The 23,540-nt window shown below is 47.7% G+C and overlaps 2 protein-coding genes across 2 annotated transcripts; both read left to right on the top strand.

Annotated features, from left to right (window-relative positions):
- The first annotated feature begins 332 nt into the window (after positions 1-332).
- On the top strand, positions 333-16,475 carry inpp5ka (inositol polyphosphate-5-phosphatase Ka). Its single transcript, XM_084466281.1, has 13 exons — positions 333-407; positions 1,570-1,651; positions 3,163-3,267; positions 3,353-3,461; positions 3,623-3,739; positions 5,346-5,521; positions 7,029-7,140; positions 8,533-8,642; positions 11,813-12,011; positions 13,687-13,824; positions 13,941-14,024; positions 14,466-14,570; positions 14,988-16,475. The coding sequence occupies exons 2-13, from the start codon at positions 1,578-1,580 to the stop codon at positions 15,051-15,053; spliced, it is 1,395 nt and encodes a 464-aa protein (XP_084322407.1). The 5' UTR covers positions 333-407; positions 1,570-1,577; the 3' UTR covers positions 15,054-16,475.
- A 183-nt stretch (positions 16,476-16,658) lies between these two features.
- On the top strand, positions 16,659-23,334 carry tekt1 (tektin 1). Its single transcript, XM_084466282.1, has 8 exons — positions 16,659-17,744; positions 17,887-18,103; positions 18,380-18,545; positions 20,164-20,292; positions 20,475-20,618; positions 21,222-21,447; positions 21,902-22,098; positions 23,068-23,334. Exons 2-8 carry the CDS (start codon positions 17,932-17,934, stop codon positions 23,225-23,227), a joined length of 1,194 nt encoding a protein of 397 aa, XP_084322408.1. The 5' UTR covers positions 16,659-17,744; positions 17,887-17,931; the 3' UTR covers positions 23,228-23,334.
- Positions 23,335-23,540: the final 206 nt, after the last annotated feature.

Raw genomic sequence — 23,540 nt, forward strand, 5'->3', positions numbered from 1 at the left:
GGGTCATATTAAATTATATATATAAATATGAGTTCAGAGCAGAGTAGAACATTCACCAACTGCTTGGTGGAGACTGGCAGGAACAGTATTTTGTACCAGTTTTCTCCAAATTATGCTCTATATATATAAATATGAAAATATATTGGGTTCCTCGATTTTTATGACTAAATCCAATCATTTCTTCGTGATAGTAAGTGTTCTCCTGTAGGGGGCGCTGTTGGCCTGCTCACATGTGATAGTAAGTGTTTGGGGTCTCCTGTAGGGGGCGCTGTTGGCCTGCAGGGGGCACTGTTGGCCTGCTGACATGTGACCATGCAGGAAGTACCATCCCGACACACAACAACAACAAGAGCACAGCGATACTCACACTACTGCTGCCGATCCGGGAGGTTGTAAAGCATCACCAGGTAAATATCACTAGTAGCCTTTTAACACGGTCATATAACGGATGCCCGCTAGTAAGTGGCACTGTTCAGGACATCGTTTCCGAGCTGGTAGATGACAGATCAGACAGATAGACAGATAGATAATAGATCATCCTGAATACTGTCGATCTGGAGCCAGGATCACGGGATGCTGGGGTTTATTATAGTGTTCTAATAATCACAGTCGTCTAGACAAATAATGTTTCGGTGACTCGTGGTGCTCTCCATTTGTGTGGTAGGCTACGGTACGTCCGACCTGCTGTAGCGAGAACGGGACGTACGCTTACAGCGTTCCCGTTTCTCATTGGCCGGTCATTATTATTGTGAGTTGTTATTATGAGCCTCTTTAGCAAACCATTCGTTGGAGTCGTGCGGTCAGCCTCACTGAACTCGGTCTACTCTCAGAACTACGAGTGGGAAGGTTTAGGCTACGACCGAAAGGGGGCGTGCCTCCGTGAAATGCCGCAAGAGAGCTGGGAGGTTTCCACCTTACGACTCGTACGGGTGGGCGCACCATACAAATGGATGGCACCATAAAAACACGACAAACAACATGTGGCTCAGGAGGTAGAGCGGGTTGGCTGGTGGTAACCAGAAGGTTGCTAGTTCGATCCCCGGCTCCTCCTGTGTGGAGCGAGACGCCTCACCCTGACGAGCTGGCCGTCGCCCTGCATAGTTGACAACGCCATCGGTGTGTGAATGAGTGGGTGAATGTGTGTGTGAATGGGTAAATGCAGTCCATTTACCAAAAGAAGCCCGACCTAAAGCTGAATCATGTGTTGAACCCTGCATCCGCAGTCTCTCTGCTTCTGTGACCTAACGGACGGATTACAGCGCTTTATTGGCAGGGCCGGATTAACAAACTATAGACCCCTGGGCACAAATGTGTGATGGGCCCAGGGCCGGTTCTGGGCCGGCTTGCGTAATTGTTGAGGGGGGGGGGGGGGGCGTGTTTAATTTCACTTCTAATTCGATGATTAGTGGGAATTAAGGCCGCCACTACTGGGTGCCCCCGGCCCCAACACATTTTGGCGATCGCAATCGCCGGCCCTGGATGGCCCCCGGGCCCCCGGGCCCAGAAAACCCATTGGTTAATCGGGGGCTGTTTATTGGTCTGTGGTTAACTGTTCCTCTTCGCCATCAGGGTATTCCATGATGGAGAACAACGAGGAACAGAAGCCAGATACGACTGCATCAAATGAAAACTACGCAAAGGAAAGCTTCAGGTGGGACCAGGGCCATTTGTGGTGGGAATTTGCACCAAGACAATCGTTTCTGTAGAAACTTTAAGAATAAAGAGTCATCCGAACATTTAGTCTAATTTATTTAAGTAATAAACATACAATAACATATAACAAACATACAACAAACAACAATAATCATTCAACAAACCTACAATAACCCAAGGCCTCCCAAGGTGGGAGTTCGCCCTGCGTCTCTCTAAGAGCTCCGTAAGGTGAAGTCTGATGCGTTGGAAAAAGCAAGGACTTCTTATACAGTGGTACAGGTCTCAGGATGCGGAGAGCAGCTCTGCTCCCCAATAGTATTGGTTAATAAGATGGTAGTAAACAATAGATGAATCTCCTCATGATGTGTGATGGAGAAATCCATGTGTCGTTTCCTTTTAATCGCATAAGCTCTGTTGCCTATTCCTTGTCTAGCCACCCTACCTGTTCCGAGAGAGAGAGAGAGAGAGAGAGAGAGAGAGAGAGAGAGAGAGAGAGAGAGAGAGAGAGAGAGAGAGAGAGAGAGAGAGAGAGAGAGAGAGAGAGAGAGAGAGAGAGAGAGAGAGAGAGAGAGAGAGAGAGAGAGAGAGAGAGAGAGAGAGAGAGAGAGAGGAGAGAGAGAGAGAGAGAGAGAGAGAGAGAATTTCCCAATATCGTGCAAGACAAATATTTCTCAATGTAAACTGATTACAGATATTTCACATGGCATCTGTTGGCTGGATAGATCAGTCTACCCGCCTACCCAGTGGACTGGAGCAAATGTTCATCTATCCAGCACACATCCAGGTGGACACGCCCACTTGTGATGTCATAAGGGGCAGATTTTCAAAACGGCTTGTAACGGCTAATCACACCACACCTGATGGCATGTCATGGGCCCTTTAAGAGTCAACAGGAGTGAATCGTTGTTTTCACTGCTAAGCTTTGAGGTTCTGAAAAGAAACAGAGTCTTTGATTCCTTGCACACTCGCCAAAGAACCCATCCACCAAGACTCCTCCGTCGACGCCCGCCCTATCAGAGCTCTGGTCATGGAGGGGATCAACCGCGCGTTTGGCACCATGTACGCATCGGTCCATGGCTTCAAAACCATAGTAGTAATAAACAGCTGATTGTTGTTTTCCTTCTGTTTCTTCAAAGCAACAACCACAGTCAAAGAATCAGAATCAGAATCAGAATAGTTTATTGCCAATTATGCTGACATGGTAGGAATTAGTCTCAAGTGTGTGTGTGTGTGTGTGTGTGTTCCAACAGATAAGAAGTCAAACCACAACACAGAGTAGCGTCATAGCAGCCATGGACGGCGCCAGAAACTCCTCGTTATTCAAAAATCTGTTTTCTAGTTCAAAGCGTGTCCTGATGTCTCTTTATGAGCTCCACTCAGCACCCCCCCGGCTGCTGTCAGTGGGTCCACCAGCTGAGTGTCACAGTGCCGCCCTGTCTATCGGATTCACAGTAAACACAGCCCTCTCTTTCTCAGAGAGCGTAACCCAGGGGCCTCTCTGTCCCTCAGGCTCCACATGGTCACGTGGAACGTGGCCACGGCGGACCCGGCAGAGGACCTGGCCCCGCTGCTCCAGCTGGGCTCCCCCAGGAGGCCGGACCTCTACGTGATCGGGTAGGGGGGGCGAGGAGCACGGCCTAGGGAGGGCGGGCCTGCTGGGGGTTTTGACGTGGAAGTGAACGGCGTGCTGCGTGTGTAGTCTCCAGGAGGTGTACTCTGGTCCTGTGCGGTTGGTGGCTGACCTGGCGTTTGATGACGGGTGGAGCCGTCTGTTCATGACCACGCTGGCTCCCCTGGGGTACTTGAAGGTAACCCACCAGGGGACCGCTCCCTGCACCCCCGGCCCTCCCATACACCGGCCTGGTGCTCCTCCATGTTCCTGTGTGTGTCTGTGCATCACACCAGGGTCATGTCTTGAGCGTGTTTCTCCACCACCATAAGCAGGGCGGGGGGGGGTTGTGCTCCCCAGGTGTCGTCCATCAGAATGCAGGGTCTGCTCATACTGGTTTTCTCCAAACTGGACCACGTCCCCTTCATTAGAGACATCCAGTCCACGTTCACCCGCACTGGCATCTTGGGCTACTGGGTGAGTAAAGGCCATCATAACCAACATGCTTTAAGTGGACAACAGGATATCAAAATGTGAAATAACCAGAACATATTCCAGATATGAAAGTCAAAGACAGCTCATAATGATTTGAGGGGTGTGGTCTGAATGGTCTGTTTTCTGTAGTTTGTACCTCCTTAAAGTCTGAAAGGCTGTCAAAAGGCACTGTGGCCATAGCTCCAGTGGCTTGTTCCCGTGAGTGTACAGTAATGGTAACCCGCTTGGCTGTGTAGCCAGGGGGGAAAATACAAGCCATCCCATTATCACTGGGATGAAGAGTGGGAAATCAATACTGACATTGCAATTAGGGGTGGGAATCGAGAACCGGTTCCTTCTCAGAACCGGTTCCAACTAACCAATTCCATCGGAATTGTACGCCTCCAACGTTATCGATTCTTCTTAACGATCCCTGCGCGATGTTTTCCAGTTTTCTCGTCGAGTGCCATGTGTACAAAAGCCTGCGTACGAGTCAAGCACGCTAATCAAGCAAATAATATATCCTGATTCGAAAATAGATAACGCACGGAGCAGCCAGCCTGAGCGGTAAACTGCGACCCCAAGTCATCCCCGCTGACAGCAACACGCTGCATTGGTGGAGAGACGGGCTGCAACAAATACCCGCTTCTCTCAACATAGACGCGACACATATCACCGTGAATAAAAAGAGAGCCGCACTTGATCCAGATCAAGTTGATAGACTGGTGTTTCTAGCAAAAAACATTAAGAAATCTTCTTAATGAAATATTCTTGCAGATAGGCTATAAGCCTTAGTACTCCTGCTGCTGTCTCCTGTTTGAGTTGTCACATCATTGTTTGTGCTGTGCAGTTCCGATTCCGTTTGTTTTTCATTGCATAGCCTAATTTTGTGATATGCATAGTGGCACTTGATATTGATTAAGTTGATTGTTTCAAACAAAGAGGATATGGCCTAAGTCCTGTTTATGTCTCCTCTTGTCACGTTATACATTTGTGATTGAATCTGTTATTCTATATCAGAGATAATATCTCTCTGATATTCAAATATATTCGAATACGTTGCTTGATATTCGATATCTGTTCAAACTTGATTTTTCTCAAAAGTGACAGCCCTATATAGTAGTAGTGTAGTCATTTTTATTAATAAGGCAGAGCGAGCTGCATACAAATATTTTCCGGTTTCATGCATTTTAGCGGATGACACAGATAGCTCTCAGGCAGCTGGCCCCTCGACATCGGCTCAAGTTAAGTTGTCATGGTGTTGTTCAGTATATAAAAAATAAAAATGGTTGCTTTTGGTGCAAAAGACAGTGTAGAACTCCTTTTTTGCCACTCAATGAACTACTCAGGAATCGGTAAGAGAATTGATAAGGAATTGGATCGATAGGCAGAATCGACAATGGCATCGATATTGATAAAAACGTATCAATTCCCACCCCTAATTGCAATGCATTTTATATTTTCTGATGTTTCCTGTACGCCTGAATCGTGTGTGCATCATTCAGTAAAGAGTTTTAAAAACGTAATGCTAAGCGATTGAAACGTGGCTAATAATCCACGATCATCACTGCATGAATAAAATGGAACTTTCTTATTTCCGTCCTCTCAGGGTAACAAGGGGGCGGTGTCTGTCCGGCTGTCCTTCTACGGCCACAGTCTGTGTTTCCTCAACTGTCATCTGGCCGCCCACATGCAGTACGCCACGGAACGCCTGGACGAGTTTGAGCGCATCCTGGACACGCAGACCTTTGAGTGCCCCCAGGCCCCCTCCGTCCTGGACCACAGGTCAGCAGGGACGTGGAGTTGTCTAAGGCTGGGTTGCACCAACAGGGATTAAATTAATCCTGGTTTAGGGTTAATCTAGGTTAGTAAATCTAGGTTTAAACTGGTTTATAATTAATCAGAGACGCGTTGCACATCTTAGTTTTAACCCTGGATTAGTTAAACTAGTTTAAACAAGGATTAAAATAGGATTAGTGATGATGGATTCTGGTGAAATGTGAACAAATTCACGATGTAGGCTTGATAAAGATGCCAGCTCTCTCGTGAATAAATGATTAACTTGTTGCTTTTATTTACAGAGTCTATATTTACAGAGTCTATATTTACAGAGGGGAGAAAATGAGTGCCCCCTGCCCAAGTGGCACAGCCCAGGTCGGCCTTGAATTACAATGCAAAGGCAAAAAAGAATGCGGCAGGAGAGAGGAGGCGGATGTTTCAAACTGGCGGAGGACCACCAGTGATTACGGACCCTCTAGCTGGGTTGCCCCAACATGGTAGCTCAGGTCAAAGAAAATCATTGATATGATCCCGCAGCTGTGAAAACTATTTTCATAAATTTCAATTGGGTTTAACCTATCTATAATTTTCCTGCGATGAACTCTTTCCTCTAACCCCATTCAGCAAAGATATACAGCCATGTTGTCAAGAAAACTGATAAACCTAACATAAACCTCCTCCAGAGGTGGTTTAAACATAACCGTTAAACCAGGTTAAGAATAGGTTTAAAATTACTGGTGCAACAGATTTAAATTTAATCTCAGTTTAAATGGAGTTTAAACTGAGATTACCAAAGGGTTAAATATAACCAGGATTAATATTAAACTAAAGTAAATATTAAAGTTTTATGCAACACGGTTAACAGTTAAACCTTGATTTAATCCAGTTTAAGAGTTAATCCATGTTGGTGCAACCCAGCCTAAGTGTTCTTTTTGCTGTGGTCAATTGCTGTCGTTACATACAAAACAAGTCAATTAGTATCTGTCGTAATCCTTCCAGTGTTTTTCGTATTCCTTTCATCCCTCAAACTGATTCATTAAATTTGGATACGTTGTATGAGAACGTTGTCCTCTCCGTGCGGAGGGGGTAACTAACCCTTACTGAGAGAGAGAATCAACGTGTTGTTCAGCGTCTGTGTGAGGGACTCACCGCCCTAGCTTGGTGCTCGGCATGACCGATTTATGGTAGTACTGAATGTGAGTAAGCTTTTCAAATCCATACAAGAGGTCTGTTGATGAGTGTTTCCGCGTGTTTCCCCAGGAGTTAGGGGGTACAGGAGTGTGAAGACGTGACTGCACAGTTACCGCAATTCAAACTCATTTGGGATAATGTTGGAACACAACTCAACTGGAAATGTGACATTATGTGACATTATACCTTTTTTAAAGTGCAGTCTTCAGATTTCTACGCATCAGAAGGTTGTTGAGCGACAGCCACACTCACACAGTGTGTGTGGAGGCGTCCGGGCAACAAGGCCTTTCAGGAAATGACCTGTTCCCCTGCTCCCTCATAGGCTGCTCTTCTGGTTTGGGGATCTCAACTTCCGCATCCAGGACCATGGCATGCACTTTGTGCGCTCCTGTATTGAGAACCAAACCTACCAGCTGCTCTGGAGCAAGGACCAGGTAACACATTCCGTTCAGTGTGTAAACCATGTGGCATAAGGCTTATTGTCCTGTTACATGACAGCCTGTTTTGCAATGTTTAGATTAGCCTGTGGGCTAATGAGATTAGTCTGGCTGCAATGGTGTTTGGATTAAGTGATGAAGAGAAACTTCTTTTTAGGACACGTCGACCAGCGAAATATTTGATTTAATATTAGAGCATGATCATAGGAAAGTACAGGCAGCAAAGTTACCAAAGATACATTCAGGGAGACAATGGGTGAACAAGATTCTTATAGGGAAACGTTTGCATTGTGGGTAGGGAATATACAGGTAACAAAGGTAAGTGGGAGTGACCATCGTGGAGAGTTTAGGATTGGCGGGAGAGGCCAAGTTAAACTGCTATGGGGGAAGTGGACAAGTTAAAGGAATCTACACAACAAAGTCAGTCGATATCAGTATCAGCATTAGTGGCTCCAGTGGGAATGCAAATGTGAACTATCTTAGCCTCTCTCAGTCAGAGAGAGGAAGAGAGGTATCTTATGAAGAGAGGTATCTTATGAAGAGAGGTATCTTATGAAGAGAGGTATCTTATGAAGAGAGGTATCTTATGAAGAGAGGTATCTTATGAAGAGAGGTATCTTATGAAGAGAGGTATCTTATGGCGCGTTTCCACCGGCGGGTGAGCATAGGCCCAGCACGCCGTGGCCCAGTAGTGAAGCTCCGTTTGAGCCGACAGTACCCTTATGGTGGGCGGGGTTTAAGACAGTACCCTTATGGTGGGCGGGGTTTAAGACAGTACCCTTATGGTGGGCGGGGTTTAAGACAGTACCCTTATGGTGGGCGGGGTTTAAGACAGTACCCTTATGGTGGGTGGGGTTTAAGACAGTACCCTTATGGTGGGCGGGGTTTAAGACAGTACCCTTATGGTGGGCGGGGTTTAAGACAGTACCCTTATGGTGGGCGGGGTTTAAGACAGTACCCTTATGGTGGGCGGGGTTTAAGACAGCGATAGCCACGGCAGCTACGTAAGCATCGTGACCTTATAGCAGCCGACACATGCTGTGTTCCAGATTCGGACACCAGCCTTCAGAGTTGCAAGTGGGGAAATCTCTCAGCTTTCTTGCGGCATTTCAAGGAGGTACGCCCCCTTTTGGTCGGTCCCCCTCGGAATTCTGAGAGTATACCGAGTTCAGTGAGGCGACTCGACAACAAAAATGGCTGAGCCAGTAAAGATATTTATTTACTTCTTTTATATTTATTACTTAATTAAGGTCCAAGGAGAATGCAAACAGTTCCTTTTAGATTGACCAGTAATTATAAAAACAAGGTTAATGTTAATGTTGTAATTAGGGTAGTGTGTGTGTGTGTGTGTGTGTGTGTGTGTGTGTGTGTGTGTGTGTGTGTGTGTAGTTGACCATGATGAAGAAGAAGGAGCCAATCCTGCAGGAGTTTGATGAAGGCCCTCTGGACTTCCAGCCCACTTACAAGTTTGACCGTAACTCCAACGTCTATGATAGCAGGTACATCTCTCTCTCTCTCTCTCTCTCTCTCTCTCTCTCTCCTCTCTCTCTCTCTCTCTCTCTCTCTCTCTCTCTCTCTCTCTCTCTCTCTCTCTCTCTCTCTCTAATAAATGTACTCCTTTCTTTAACTTCACAGGCCATACAGGACATGGTTTGACTTTAAGTAAGATCTCTAAAGATATATTTATGTTTTAACCCATGCCTGTTCTATATACACTACCTTTCTAGTAACTACTTGTATTGTGCGTTTGACATAATGAAAGTGTTCATCAATATCTACGCTTTCATTGTCCACTCATAAATGATGAGTCTTTAATGAGTTCTGCTGCCACTGATGATACATAATAAATGTTCTGCTCAACATTTATTTGGCAAGATTATTTTTGTCAGATTTGTGGTATTTGCACAGCAAGCTCAAACAGCGGTCCATAGCATTGTTTTCTGGCTAATGCTTATTCTGCGAAGTGTCCACACTTACCAATATTTAAACAATGTCATGCCATCCTAACACAGTTTTTAATTCTGATTTTCCTAACTAACCTAACTTTTCTACTGTTGTTTCCAGTGTTGCCAGACTCGGCCAGATTTGTTTTGCCAGATTTCCCAAGATTTGTTTTGCCAGATTGGGAGGGAAATCTGTCCCAATCTAGCAACACTGGTTGTTTTTTAAGCTGCTATAAACAGCCTTCGACCATAGTGTCTGTACATAACATGTCGTGGGACTGAAGGTAACCCCCTCCCCAATGCACACAGCAAGAGATGTGACGTGGGGGGGGGGTTCCAGTCTAGCCCAGGGCTGTTCAAGGGGCCAGTATATTGGCACCAGTTGAGCTTATTAAGATCCCTGTTGGCTAATGCCATGACGTTAACTTGTCCTCCTAGGGTCTGACACAGAAGTCACATGGTTTAAAGGTGACATATTCTACCACCAGGTGTGGTGTGATTAGCCGTTACAAGACGTTTTTCAAATCTGCCTCTTCTGACATTAGTGGGCGTGTCCACCTAGATGTGGACGGATAGATCAGTCTACCAGCCTTGTCTACCAACGCTTTGTAACGGCTAATCACACTCACACCTGGTGGTAGAATATGTCACATTTTAACAAACAATTATTTACATGATATGCATCATATTACTTACAAAGATCCATCAGCAAATCATTGGACAATACAAACGTAAAAAAGACACTACTAAAAATAAGAGAAAGCAGAAACCATCATAAGAGTCATGAATGAGTAATGAGTTTTTTCATCCTGTTAATTGCCTCCAGTACTCTCTTCTTGTTTTCTGGTAGTTGTTCTAATTAGCTTTTTTGGCAAAGAGGTCCATCCTGTAACTTATGAAATCAAATCACTACAACAAAGGGTTACAATTTAAACGGTATTGAAATGTAAACTCGGTGTCGATTGCTCAGGCCTTTACTTGGAATGCCCTGCAGGCCAAAATGTTATGGTTTGAAGTTTTTATGTTTGTATTTTAACCACTTGAATTTGTACTATAGAATATAGTATTTTGAATATCTTCTTTTATATGAAATTGTGTTTGTGAAATGGTTCAAATGCCCTTTTCAATTTCAAAGAGGTGAATTCAAAACTCCTAAATTCAGAGGACCTTGTTTTCACTGTAGATATGTCCAGGTCTAGGTGTAAGGTCCTTAGCTGTCTCGTCAGATAGTTGGGTTTGCTGATGTACACTACTCAGTGATCTTCAAACTTGATTGTAATCTGTTCTCTACGAGAATCCATGAGAGGTTAGGTTAGGTACGGATCATCTGAAACACATGTGTGCGTATTGAACAATGGAAAGCTAATCAGGCTGCTTTGTTTGAAGCAAGTTTGATTTATTTTTGGTCTTTGAACTCGTTCTGCTGGCTGAGGGATACGCTGAGTGGAGGATTAGTGACCAGCAGGTCCAAACACCATCCATTTGGTTTAGGAACTATTCAGCACTCAGTAGTTCCTACCAACTCAGCCCCGGTCCTGAGTTCAATACTTATCAGTTAGCTCCATTGGATGATTGGCTCCATTTGTTGAGCCAGTCATCGTCATTTGAGCTATGCTGTGGAATGCCCTTCTCTCTATGCATGATGGTAGCCCGTAATCAAACCATAACTTCAAACATGATGTTGGATCATTTACCCCACGCTGGGAGAAGACTGCGCTGCCTCTCATTCATGAAACAGTGTAATCCCCAACAACATGTTGTGCTAAAAGATGCATTGTCAATTCAATGATACATCTTTACCAATATCTGCACCAAGACATTGGGAGGTATACAGGGACACAGGGAGATAGAATTATGCCATATTATATCATAATTATGAGATAATATCTCCTAAATATGAGTTAAATATCTCTAATTATGTATATCTATCTATATATATATATATATATATAATATATATAATATCTATCTAATTATGAGATAATTATCTTGTAATTATGAGATAAGGATAGGATCAGTGCTGAGGATCTAAACTGCCTTTCAATAAAAGCAAGCACATTTCCTACTTATTTCTTACTTTGAATGGTTGTTGTTGGTGATTTGACAGGCTTATTTTTTCCACTCAATGACATGTTAATCTCTCAAAGTAGGAAAGTCATTCAAAGTTCATGGATATAGAACCACGACCATGGTAGTAGGTTCTATATCCATGGATCTACTCCATGGTGGTGGTTCTATATCCATGGATCTACTCCATGGTAGTAGGTTCTATATCCATAGATCTACTCCATGGTGGTGGTTCTATATCCATGGATCTACTCCATGGTAGTAGGTTCTATATCCATAGATCTACTCCATGGTGGTGGTTCTATATCCATGGATCTACTCCATGGTAGTAGGTTCTATATCCATAGATCTACTCCATGGTGGTGGTTCTATATCCATAGATCTACTCCATGGTGGTGGTTCTATATCCATAGATCTACTCCATGGTGGTGGTTCTATATCCATAGATCTACTCCATGGTGGTGGTTCTATATCCATAGATCTACTCCATGGTGGTGGTTCTATATCCATAGATCTACTCCATGGTGGTGGTTCTATATCCATAGATCTACTCCATGGTGGTGGTTCTATATCCATAGATCTACTCCATGGTGGTACCATGTTGTTACCCCGTCCTCGTTCTATAGTCCACTCTTCTACTCATCCCCCTCCTGCTCTAGCGGCAAGAAACGCAAGCCAGCCTGGACCGACAGGATCTTGTGGCGGCTCCGGCCCCGGGGGGACCAGGACCAGGACCAGGACCAGGACCGGGACCAGGACCTGGAGCTCCCTCTGAAGATCACACAGGAGTCGTACACCAGTGACATGACGTACAGCATCAGCGACCACAAGCCGGTGGTGGGCCTCTTCACCCTGCAGGTGAGCTGGCTCAAGGAAGCCTCCTTCTGTATTCTCTAGGTGGATTTATTTTATTTAGATTGATACCACACACTAATATGTATTCTTAGATTGTTGAGAGCGCAGGTTAATGGTTGACGTTGTCTCTGTCCAGATGTCAACGGGCCATGGTTTTAACTGGCCCAGGTGCTGGAGCAGTGGATACAGGCCAAAGTGGCCGTAACACTGAGCCTTCTGTGAGCTCTGCTGCGTGAATGATAACAGACCTAGAGGCGGACTCCAGCAGCTGATTGTTAATGTTAGATGGTTATGATAAGTGATGAATTTTTGGATCAAACTGTTTTTTATTTTATCGCTTCGACCAGTTGGCTCAGTGGACGCTCTACGTCCGTTCATACAACCAGGCATTGTGCTCTTAATTTCATCAGAAGTGAATGCTAAGGAATTAAAAACAGCCCTTCCAATCTTAAGATAATTCTCGACTCATTGAAATGTTGCTCCGCAATCAGAAATCTGAATTGTCTCACTGCCTTAAACGTACACTATCTCCCTTCAGAATTCAAACTGTGCGCCTGTCTTCTTCGTTCACACTGCACCGCGCGTTCAGTTCACATCTGTTGCTCTGTCCTGATTTAGTTAGTCTGTTCACATTATGTTTTACATGTGGCCAATATCAGATTCCAGTGTCATGAAAAGAGAGATAACAAAGACGTCCCACATTCCCCCAACATTCACCTGTCAACAAACATCATGGCTGATTTACACCTCCACACAGACATGTCAACATTCACCTGTCTACAAACATCATGGCTGATTTACACCTCCACACAGACATGTCAACATTCACCTGTCAACAAACATCATGGCTGATTTACACCTCCACACAGACATGTCAACATTCACCTGTCAACAAACATCATGGCTGATTTACACCTCCACACAGACATGTCAACATTCACCTGTCTACAAACATCATGGCTGATTTACACCTCCACACAGACATGTCAACATTCACCTGTCAACAAACATCATGGCTGATTTACACCTCCACACAGACATGTCAACATTCACCTGTCAACAAACAGGACCAGTCCTTTTTAGGATTGAATTGTTAACACATTACACGCAAATCTGCGGGCTGATGTTTTATTGGCTCTGGCATATGCGTCCCGTGCAGACAGATCTTCAGCAGGCCGGTCCCTGTCTAATCCCAACCGTCATCATTGTTGTGATAAATGGGGGGGGTTGATACGATGACTGTACAGAGAAGGGCCCTATAGGAGCCATTTCATAAACAACAAGATGGATGTGGAGGATGTATCCAACGTTTCAAGGTTCAAGGTTCAACGTGGTCGCTGGCAATGAAATCCTTGAGTCTCAGGCTCCTTCAGCAGTGCAGTATAAAAAGTAAAAGTATAAGAAGTCTATCCAATTGATTCTAGACGCCTTTTGGTCTGTGACTGTTGATGAGCTGAAGCTCCCAGACTAATACACATTGGAGAATTAGTCTGTCAACGTCAGGCTACATTCAACCTTCTTTGGAAGACGCACTTTGTAATGAGCATTCCCATTTTCTAATTTCCCAATTCTTCTTCTCAATTCAAAATGTGTATTGACTGAAACGTCCTGCATAAGTAACCCATTGTAAGGTCAAAGGTCAAAGGTCACCCCCTGATCAGAGTGCCTCTGTCCCCAGCTGGAGACGCGCCAGCGGACCCCTCTGGTGCAGCTGTACCCTGAGGGCCACTGGAGCGCCGACATGGACGCCATGGTGGTCTACTCCACGCTGCAGGCCTTCCCCTCCAGCCACTGGGACTGGGTGGGGCTCTTCAAGGTGCCCCGGCGGCCGTCTCCATCATGGACCCGCCCTGACTCCTGGAGGGCCAGTTCCAATACTTTGTGCGTAGTGCAATGTTCTCATATAACGTTTATTTTCCATCCGTTCCCCAGGTTGGGTTCTCGTGCGTCTCGGACTACATCACCTACGCCTGGGTGAAGGACGACGAGGTGGGCTCCAGCCAGGATCTGGTGCGGGTACGTGGGTACCTGGTCCGGGTACGTGGGTACCTGGTCCGTAACACGGGCGGCGTGAGGCTCAGGAGGGAGAGCGGGGTGACTGGTAACCCAAAGGTCGCTACTGCCATCCCCGGCTCTCTCCTCCAGCGTGGAGGTGTCCCTGAGCGAGACGCCTCACCCTGACCGCTCCTGACCCGCTGGCTGTCGCCCTGCGTGGCCCTACATTGTCAGAACACTAACGCTTGTTGACTGTCTTACAGCAGCTAGGATATGTCTGGTCATGTTGCTGTTTGGTAGCACCATTGGGATGCTCTCCCACGTGTAATGGGCCAATATGTTGGCCCAGAACAGACAACGCTTACCGGCTATAACTGACATGAGTGAATGGATGGGTCACATTTTTATGTAGACGTGTCGGTGGTCAGCGTCCTCCCCTCTCTCTTCTGTGTGATTCCGTAGGTGTACGTCAGCAGGTGGGAGATCCCGGTGTTGGGAGGGGAGTGCGTGCTGTGCTACTACAGCAGTGCTCTGCATTGCATCATCGGAATCAGTCAGCCGTTCAAGGTGCAGTGAGCCCAAACGGCTGCTCAGAGCCGTTCCATTCTATACACCTTAATGAAACGCTAATGACTGCTTTGAATACACCTGTCCTCCTGCATATCATAGATGCCAGGTCCAGCTAACACCTCTTTCTTCTGCTCTTTCCTCGTGCTGGTTTCTGCCAAAGCTTTACTAAATACATTTTTGTTATTTGACAATGTCATGATATATTCAAGATTATGCCGGTGTGTCCCTTGCCTTGGAGACGGTTCTCTAATGACTCAAAGAGAGTCATCCGTTTTGTTTTCAACAATGTATTCCACTTGGCAAGACGAGTGTGTTACTGGTTTGGTAAGTGAGCCTCTCCTGGCCGACCCTCTGTGTGGCACCAAGGCTCACGGCGGTGGGACCCTAACGCTTCCCTCCCTGTGGCCGGCTCAGGTCCACGTGTCCCAGGCGGCCGTGGAGGAAGGCCTGGTGGCCGAGGCTGGGCTGCTGAGGCCTTAGCCCCACGGCGGGCCCACGGAGGACCGGAGCAGCACGCGCAGCGCTGCCGTCTGAAAAAGACTTCTGGAGGGCGGTCCCAGACTGGCGTCCACTAACGGCAGAACTAGATTCAACCGTACTCCTTACGTCTCCGTTTGATCTGCATGGAAGGAGGAGGGTTCTCTCTGGCGTATGTTCCCGTAGTTGTGTCTATAGTGTCACGTTGGAGGACATTGTGGATGGTTCACGCCATCCACGATTTAAAGCGCATTGTAGGGAGCCTCACAGAAACACGTTTTTATTACATTTTTAAGGATTTGTATAAGCATCCCTTTAATCAGGATTCACACAGGGTCCGCCATAAAGGACTTTCTGTCTACAGTGGCGTTTACAGCTCTCTGGGACAGCCCACAACACTGCTCAGAGACCCGTCTGATCTGATGTTTTATTCTTTATCTAGTGGTTATGCTATAGGGACTGTTGAGTCCTTTCGTTACCAAGCCAGTACAACTGTTAACATGTTGCAGAGCTGGATCCTGAATGGGAGGGGTCAGGCCATGTTTAACTTTCATTATTTCATATTTATTCACATTGTAAGAAAGTAACGCAGAGGAGATCTCATTCAGGCACAGTTGAAAATCGTCCCTGATAATCTTTTCAAATTTCCAAGAAGGTAGTTGACATTGAGGTCGGTTTTAAATGAGTAGAGAGGAGGTTGAGTTGAAGGCAACCTCGCCTCACACCAGGTACGGTGTGTCCACAGATGGGAAGGGATCAACGTTATTGTTCTGCTATGGTTGAAGTGTTTGTCGTCCATGTTGATGTGTGCTAACATGTTGTTGGTTGAGTGAATAGAGCTCACTCTCTTTGCTCCATGGCCGGTTCTGGACCTACTTGGGTTGGCAAAGGATTCCGTTTTTTTTATGATCACAAACATAATGTCTCAGATCTTCAGGAGGCATAATGTTTGTGAAAATAATGTTTGTAATGCGAGTTTCATAAAACAGTGCTTATTCTGCATGCATTGACTGATGTTTGAATATCTTGATGGACACACCATCCCGGTATTCACGTTTTCGAGAGAAACAAAATGAGCTAGCCAGGATTATTTCACATTTCAAATCCCTTTGACCCTTTGATCCCTTTGACTTCAATGCAATCATCAGATTTAATGTCATTAGATTTAATGTCATTAGATTTAATGTCATTAGATTTAATGCCAATGCATGAAACATTTTTGTCACGGTTTGTATTTATGAAATAGTAAGTGCATTCAGGACAATCTGGAGGTTTAGATATGCCTGTGTACTGTACCCAGCCTGGGTTACTGTACCCTGGGTTACTGTACCCTGGGTTACTGTACCCTGGGTTACTGTACCCAGCCTGGGTTACTGTACCCTGGGTTACTGTACCCTGGGTTACTGTACCCTGGGTTACTGTACCCAGCCTGGGTTACTGTACCCAGCCTGGGTTACTGTACCCAGCCTGGGTTACTGTACCCTGGGTTACTGTACCCTGGGTTACTGTACCCAGCCTGGGTTACTGTACCCAGCCTGGGTTACTGTACCCTGGGTTACTGTACCCAGCCTGGGTTACTGTACCCTGGGTTACTGTACCCTGTGTACTGTACCCAGCCTGGGTTACTGTACCCTGGGTTACTGTACCCCGGGTTACTGTACCCAGCCTGGGTTACTGTACCCTGGGTTACTGTACCCAGCCTGGGTTACTGTACCCTGGGTTACTGTACCCTGGGTTACTGTACCCAGCCTGGGTTACTGTACCCTGGGTTACTGTACCCAGCCTGGGTTACTGTACCCTGGGTTACTGTACCCAGCCTGGGTTACTGTTTTTCCTCCCTTAGGAGGAATAATGAATTCCACTAAAAGGTTGTGGTCCCACAATATATGGTCTATGATTGTAACTGAAGTAATTTCATGATGGAGACCAACTATGTACTGTAAATGTTTAAGAGGGAAGTATAAAATCTGATTCAGCAAGTGCCTATCTAAAAAAATTATACATTTTAATGCTTAGCTGCTTAATCGTTTTATCATTGTATAACCATCACATGTTTGTCATCACAAATCTGTATTTTATTTAACATATATGCAAACTTTTATCCTTTTGGATATGTTTGAGTAAATTGCTATTGTCACTTTATTTTTTTTGAATGGTCAAAGTGTTTATCGCAGATGAGTTGGATGTACTGTATACACTGTAAGGAAATCAAAGCTGTATTTTTTTTTTGCAAAAAATAAATAAATACTTATCAGTATAAGAATCAATAATTTGGCAGCATGTTTATTTCAACGTCCACACATCAGACCAGGTGTTTGTGTGGTCGTCCTGGCAACCACGTACGTCGTCCGGGCAACCGCGTGTTGACGCTCCGGGATCTCCTGTCGCAGAGTCAGAGAAACCTCCGCCGCCCGAGTGAAGACCTCCACCGCCCGAGTGAAGACCTCCGCCGCCCGAGTGAAGACCTCCGCCGCCCGAGTGAAGACCTCCGCCGCCCGAGCGAAGACCTCCGCCGCCCGAGCGAAGACCTCCACCGCCCGAGTGAAGACCTCCGCCGCCCGAGTGAAGACCTCCGCCGCCCGAGTGAAGACCTCCGCCGCCCGAGCCAAGACCTCCACCGCCCGAGCGAAGACCTCCACCGCCCGAGTGAAGACCTCCACCGCCCGAGTGAAGACCTCCACCGCTGAACCTCTGGTATGAGGACCTCTACATGGATGTGTCATGTCATTTTGGAAATGTACCACTTCCTATGTTGGGGGCTCGTTGAAATGTTTTTTTCATATTTTTCCTGATCTTCTCAATCATCTGCCTGGATGTTGTCGTCCTATTAACGCAGTGATATTCAGTGAAACGCTGTTCTTCTAAGCGCTGCAGCGGGCTGATGTCTCGCCTGGAGGAGCCCCTGCGGTGGCGGCGGGTCGGCGGACCGGACCCCGCGGCCGTGGAGGCGCTGCGGCGGGGCTCCGAGCGGCTCACGGCGGACAGCAGGCGGCTCCTGGCCGAGGCCGACAAGACCTCCAGACGGGTGCAGCAAGACGCCAAACAGAGACTAGGTCAATACTGAGGCCTTTTAATGAGAGAGAGAGCGAGAGAGAGAGAATATTATATAATAAATGATATAATTTATTATATTATATAATGTAATATTAGAAAGGGAGGTGTTTTCTGTACCCAGGCTTCCTTGTCTTATGTTATTGACTCATGACAATAATAGTAATAATTGTGTGTCACAGTTTCCCTGAGGTCAGGGGTCAGGTCTGTTGTAACAGCTGCTGGCTAAAGGAAACCCACTTCACAATATCTGTGTATGGATACTGTGTGGGATTCAGAGCAGCGTGTACGAGACATCCAGTACCTCGGGGAGGAGCTGGAGCGGAGGCTGGAGGAAGTCCTGGAGGAGACCGACGCTCTAGTGGTCTTCAGAACCCGGGTGGAGAGGGCCCTGGAGGCGTGCGCTGACCCTCTGAGGGCCACCCTGCTCTGCCTGGAGGAGAGGTGACTACATGAGAGGGACGGACGCAGGCTCCAAATGGACCCTTCGATGTGTGTCTTTATACCAAAAGTAGCCTAGAAATCCAGAGCCACATCTGAAAGCTGTAGGGTCTGGCAATGAGGAATGAAAACGGCCCAACTCGAGGGGCGGCACCAAGCATGCATTTGAAAATATCACTGCACGCAATTGGATAACACTACGAGCAATCAGAAGAATACAAGGGGCGACGTATCCAGACCAGCAGAGCTAACCAATAGATAAGACTCTTGCCGTATCCGATCGGTAAAACAGTAACGCTTTTGCCCCGCCTGTATCAGATACACTGATGTGATTGGTTAACGTTCTGGGCCAGGGCGGGGAATCGGGGAGTGGGTATATTGCTCGTTTCCAGAGTGACTCGCTGAGCAAATTCAAATTGTGCTCTCACGAGAACTCTGGATTTCCAGGGTAAGCCAGAAGGGAAAAAGCAAAAAAAAAAATCTCTTGTTTTTAAAAAAGTCCCCAGGGTTACATTAGGGTGTGACCCCCAATGACCCCCAGGGTTACATCAGGATGTGACCCCCAATGACCCCCAGGGTTACATCAGGATGTGACCCCCAGGGTTACATTAGGGTGTGACCTCCAGGGTTACATCAGGATGTGACCCCCAATGACCCCCAGGGTTACATCAGGGTGTGACCTCCAGGGTTACATCAGGATGTGACCCCCAGGGTTACATCAGGGTGTGACCTCCAGGGTTACATTAGGATGTGACCCCCAATGACCCCCAGGGTTACATTAGGGTGTGACCCCCAGGGTTACATCAGGGTGTGACCTCCAGGGTTACATTAGGGTGTGACCTCCAGGGTTACATCAGGGTGTGACCTCCAGGGTTACATTAGGGTGTGACCTCCAGGGTTACATCAGGATGTGACCTCCAGGGTTACATCAGGGTGTGACCTCCAGGGTTACATTAGGGTGTGACCTCCAGGGTTACATCAGGATGTGACCTCCAGGGTTACATTAGGGTGTGACCTCCAGGGTTACATCAGGATGTGACCTCCAGGGTTACATCAGGATGTGACCTCCAGGGTTACATCAGGATGTGACCTCCAGGGTTACATCAGGATGTGACCTCCAGGGTTACATTAGGGTGTGACCTCCAGGGTTACATCAGGGTGTGACCTCCAGGGTTACATCAGGATGTGACCTCCAGGGTTACATCAGGATGTGACCTCCAGGGTTACATTAGGGTGTGACCTCCAGGGTTACATCAGGATGTGACCCCCAGGGTTACATCAGGATGTGACCTCCAGGGTTACATTAGGGTGTGACCTCCAGGGTTACATTAGGATGTGACCTCCAGGGTTACATTAGGGTGTGACCTCCAGGGTTACATTAGGGTGTGACCCCCAGGGTTACATTAGGGTGTGACCCCCAGGGTTACATTAGGGTGTGACCTCCAGGGTTACATCAGGATGTGACCTCCAGGGTTACATCAGGATGTGACCTCCAGGGTTACATCAGGGTGTGACCCCCAGGGTTACATCAGGATGTGACCCCCAGGGTTACATCAGGGTGTGACCTCCAGGGTTACATCAGGATGTGACCTCCAGGGTTACATTAGGGTGTGACCTCCAGGAGCAGGCGTGCGGCCGTGGAGCAGGGCCCTGACGAGGTGGAGCGAGAGCTGCTGCAGGAGAGGGAGGTGTTCCAGGGCGTGGCCGCCTTGCTGCAGCGCACGCTGGAGCAGATAGTGGAGCAGATACGGTACGAGCGCTCATCACGAGAGGAACTCAACGCTGAGCTCAAACCGTAGAAAACTCCCACCCTGGGGAGCTGCAGGCTCCTGTTTGTGCTGAGCGCAAATGTTGGGGATGTCCCGTGAAGCACAGTATTTATCAATCGATCGTGTGTGTGTGTGTGTGTGTGTGTGTGTGTGTGTGGGACAGACTGAATCGCTCAGCCAAGTACCACCTGGAGAAGAATCTGAAGGACAAGTTTCAGGCCCAGGGCATCGATGACTTGTGCACACTGATGACCAACAGCTCGGCCGCCCACAGGCCCACAGGCCCCCCGCCCACTGATCCACCCAGGTGACACTGCTCTGTGCTCTGACTCTGTGTGGGTTCAGAGAAGATATTGAGAGGGCTGTGGGCTGCAGGCTCCTCAACTAATGGTTATTGATAGGTCTGTGGAGGGAGGGGGGGGGGTAGGACACACCTGTACCTCAAACTGTCATGTGGGCTCTATTTCACGGTGTTCTGCAACGGCTCGTTTGTTTGTTGGTTAAAAAGACAATACAAGACCGATGGACAATCTTATTCTTTAATGTGTGTTTACTTTGCACCCTTCCTTTTTTCTCAGGGTCTTTATCTTGGCCTGCACTTCTATTCATAGAGGCTCATGGCGGTAAAACACATCTCCATGTAAAACAGTGTTGATCTAGAGACTCCACTTACCCATCTCTGTCTCTCTCTTTGTCTCTCTCTGTCTCTCTCTGTCTCCCTCTCTGTTTCTCTCTCTCTCTCCCTGTGTCTGTCTCTCTCTGTCTCTCTGTCTGTCTCTATCTGGCTCTGTCTCTCTGTGTCTGTCTCTCTCTGTGTCTCTCTGTCTGTCTCTCTCTCTGTCTCTGTCTCTCTCTGTCTCTCTCCCTGTCCCTTTCTCTGTCCGTCTGTCTTATCCATCTGTCCGTCCAGCATGGCGCTGAGTCCCGATGAGTGGGAGGGGCTCTCGGCCGTCAACATTCGCTGTGCGGAGCAGGAGAAGGCTAACTCTGCGTCGCTGCGAGCGCTGGTCTCCTCCCTCCTGGAGCAGACCGCCTGCGACATGCGCAGCCAACTGCGGGCCACCGCCACGGCCTTCCAGCGCAAGATCCAGGAGACCAAGACGGCCAAGGCACAGATGGAAGAGCATCTGGCCAAGGTACGTGGATCAGGGCAGTGCCTCTGTCTAGTGCACCAGAAGAGAATGAGCAGAGACAGAGAGAGCAAGATTGTGAAGGTTACCTTCTCTGCTCCCTCCCTCCTGATGTCTCTTCCCCATTGAGAAACGATACCTTCACACACCTGGCACTGTGTTAATGCGGTGTGTAGGCATGGGATAGGCGGGCGAGATGTGAGGAACCAATAGGAGGAGAGGCCCTGATCGCCGGCGGTCATCCAGAACAGATATTCTCTCACAGAATTGGACTCATTCTAATAACTTACAATCTCATTGTAGCTCTTCAATCTGGCGTACAGCAACTTTAAACATTGTTTTGCCTTTGCCTACATTAGAACATTAGAACATTAGACCAGAACATGGGCTAAGAAGTAAATAAAGAGAAGTACAAATACAAACCGGTAGTAAAAGAGTAAAATGAGTAAGTGTAACCCAGGTCCAGAGCGAGGTGAGCAGCCAGAAGAGGAGCCGCGAGGCCCTGGGAGCGGCGGTGGCCGAGCAGGAGCTCCCGCTGAGCGTGGCCCAAGCCCGTCTCTCTGCACGCGCTCAGAGACCCGCCGGCGAGCGCTGCCACGACCCCGCACAGACCCTGCTGCTGGCCGAGGTCCAGGGGCTCAGCGCCCACATCCACCGGTACGAGGAGAACCTTCTTCTGGCTGTTAGAGTTCACAGAGCCACCCTGAGCCCGTTAAAGGGGTGGTGAACACAAAACCTTGGTCCTACGTCTTGTTTGATCGTTAACATCGCAATCTATGCCGTTTTGTAACTGTTACTAAAATAAGAGCCTCATTTAGAGAGCAGGAGTTGAATCGTCAGGCTGAGGGAGGTTCAGCTCCTAGGCTGATCACAGGGTTAGGGTGGGGCGCGTGGCTCTAGGAGAAGGTTATTGCTATTTATAACTCACATACACAACAACTGTACTAGCTTGAAGACCAACACCAACTTTAAAGAACAGTTGGTATTGGTCGTTACCATGGGGATGACAAATGGCCCCTCCTCCTAGAACATGGCCACCGCAGCGATGGGAAGATGCCTGTGGCTCCTGCAGCAGCAGAGCCCAGCCTGACCCTAACCCTGACCCTAACCCCTAACCCTGACCCTAACCCCTGACCCCTAACCCTGACCCTAACCCCTAACTCTGACCCTAACCCTGACCCTAACCCCTAACCCTGACTCTGACCCTAACCTCTAACCCTGATCCCTGACCCTAACCCCTGACCCCTAACCCTAACCCCTAACTCTGACCCTAACCCCTAACTCTGACCCTAACCCCTGACCCCTAACCCTGACCCTAACCCCTAACCCTGACCCTAACCCTGACCCTAACTCTGACCCTAACCCCTAACCCTGACCCTGACCCCTAACCCTAACTCTGACCCTAACCTCTAACCCTGACCCCTAACACTAACCCTGACCCCTAACCCTGACCCTAACTCTTACCTCTAACCCTAACCCTGACCCCTAACCCCTGACCTCTAACCCTGACCCCGATCTGCTCACTAAGGACCTGGATGCCCTCACATTTGTAGCGAGGATAAGAGCTCACTTGTTAATGACAGTAGGTTGCTGACAGCCGGCCCGCCGTCTCCCTCCACCCCCCAGGATGCACACAGCGGCCTCCCAGTCCGCCGCCGCGCAGCGGGGCCTGGCGCGCTGCCAGCGTGAGCTGGAGCTCAACGTGGAGGTGAAGGCCAGGTCTCTGTACGTGGACCAGGTGCTCTGTGGAGCGCACCGCCAGCCCACCGTCATCCACGACTTCTAATGGAGGGTCCTTCACCGCCAGGGACCAGGGCTGGTGGCGGTATCGGGGTGGGACATCCTGCAAATGATTATCAATAAAAATGAAATGGCATCCAACTGTTTACTATTTTCCTATCACAAAACGATTGCTAGAGGCAATTTTCAATGTCTATCAAAGATTATGTTAAGGCATTTTTCCTAACTTTGTTCCCGGACGGTACCCACATGAGACCAGAAGGCCTGAGCAGAGGTTTTCTGTTCTGCTTCGAGGTAGCGCTCCATGTCAGTGCTTTTTTAGTACCGTCGTTGTGTAACTGTTGTGAGTGTTATAGCGA

This window comes from Micromesistius poutassou, assembly GCF_964030765.1.
Source record: "Micromesistius poutassou genome assembly, chromosome: 4".
Taxonomy (NCBI): domain Eukaryota; kingdom Metazoa; phylum Chordata; class Actinopteri; order Gadiformes; family Gadidae; genus Micromesistius; species Micromesistius poutassou.

Excerpts from the sequence above, each read along its gene's own strand:
- inpp5ka (XM_084466281.1), top strand. The coding sequence starts at position 1,578 with ATGATGGAGAACAACGAGGAACAGAAGCCAGATACGACTGCATCAAAT. Across the intron at positions 3,740-5,345 it reads CTGGCATCTTGGGCTACTGG|GGTAACAAGGGGGCGGTGTC; the intron begins GTGAGTAAAGGC and ends CCGTCCTCTCAG. Across the intron at positions 13,825-13,940 it reads ACTGGGTGGGGCTCTTCAAG|GTTGGGTTCTCGTGCGTCTC; the intron begins GTGCCCCGGCGG and ends TCCGTTCCCCAG.
- tekt1 (XM_084466282.1), top strand. The coding sequence starts at position 17,932 with ATGTCTCGCCTGGAGGAGCCCCTGCGGTGGCGGCGGGTCGGCGGACCG. Across the intron at positions 20,293-20,474 it reads CAGATAGTGGAGCAGATACG|ACTGAATCGCTCAGCCAAGT; the intron begins GTACGAGCGCTC and ends TGTGTGGGACAG. Across the intron at positions 22,099-23,067 it reads CTCAGCGCCCACATCCACCG|GATGCACACAGCGGCCTCCC; the intron begins GTACGAGGAGAA and ends TCCACCCCCCAG.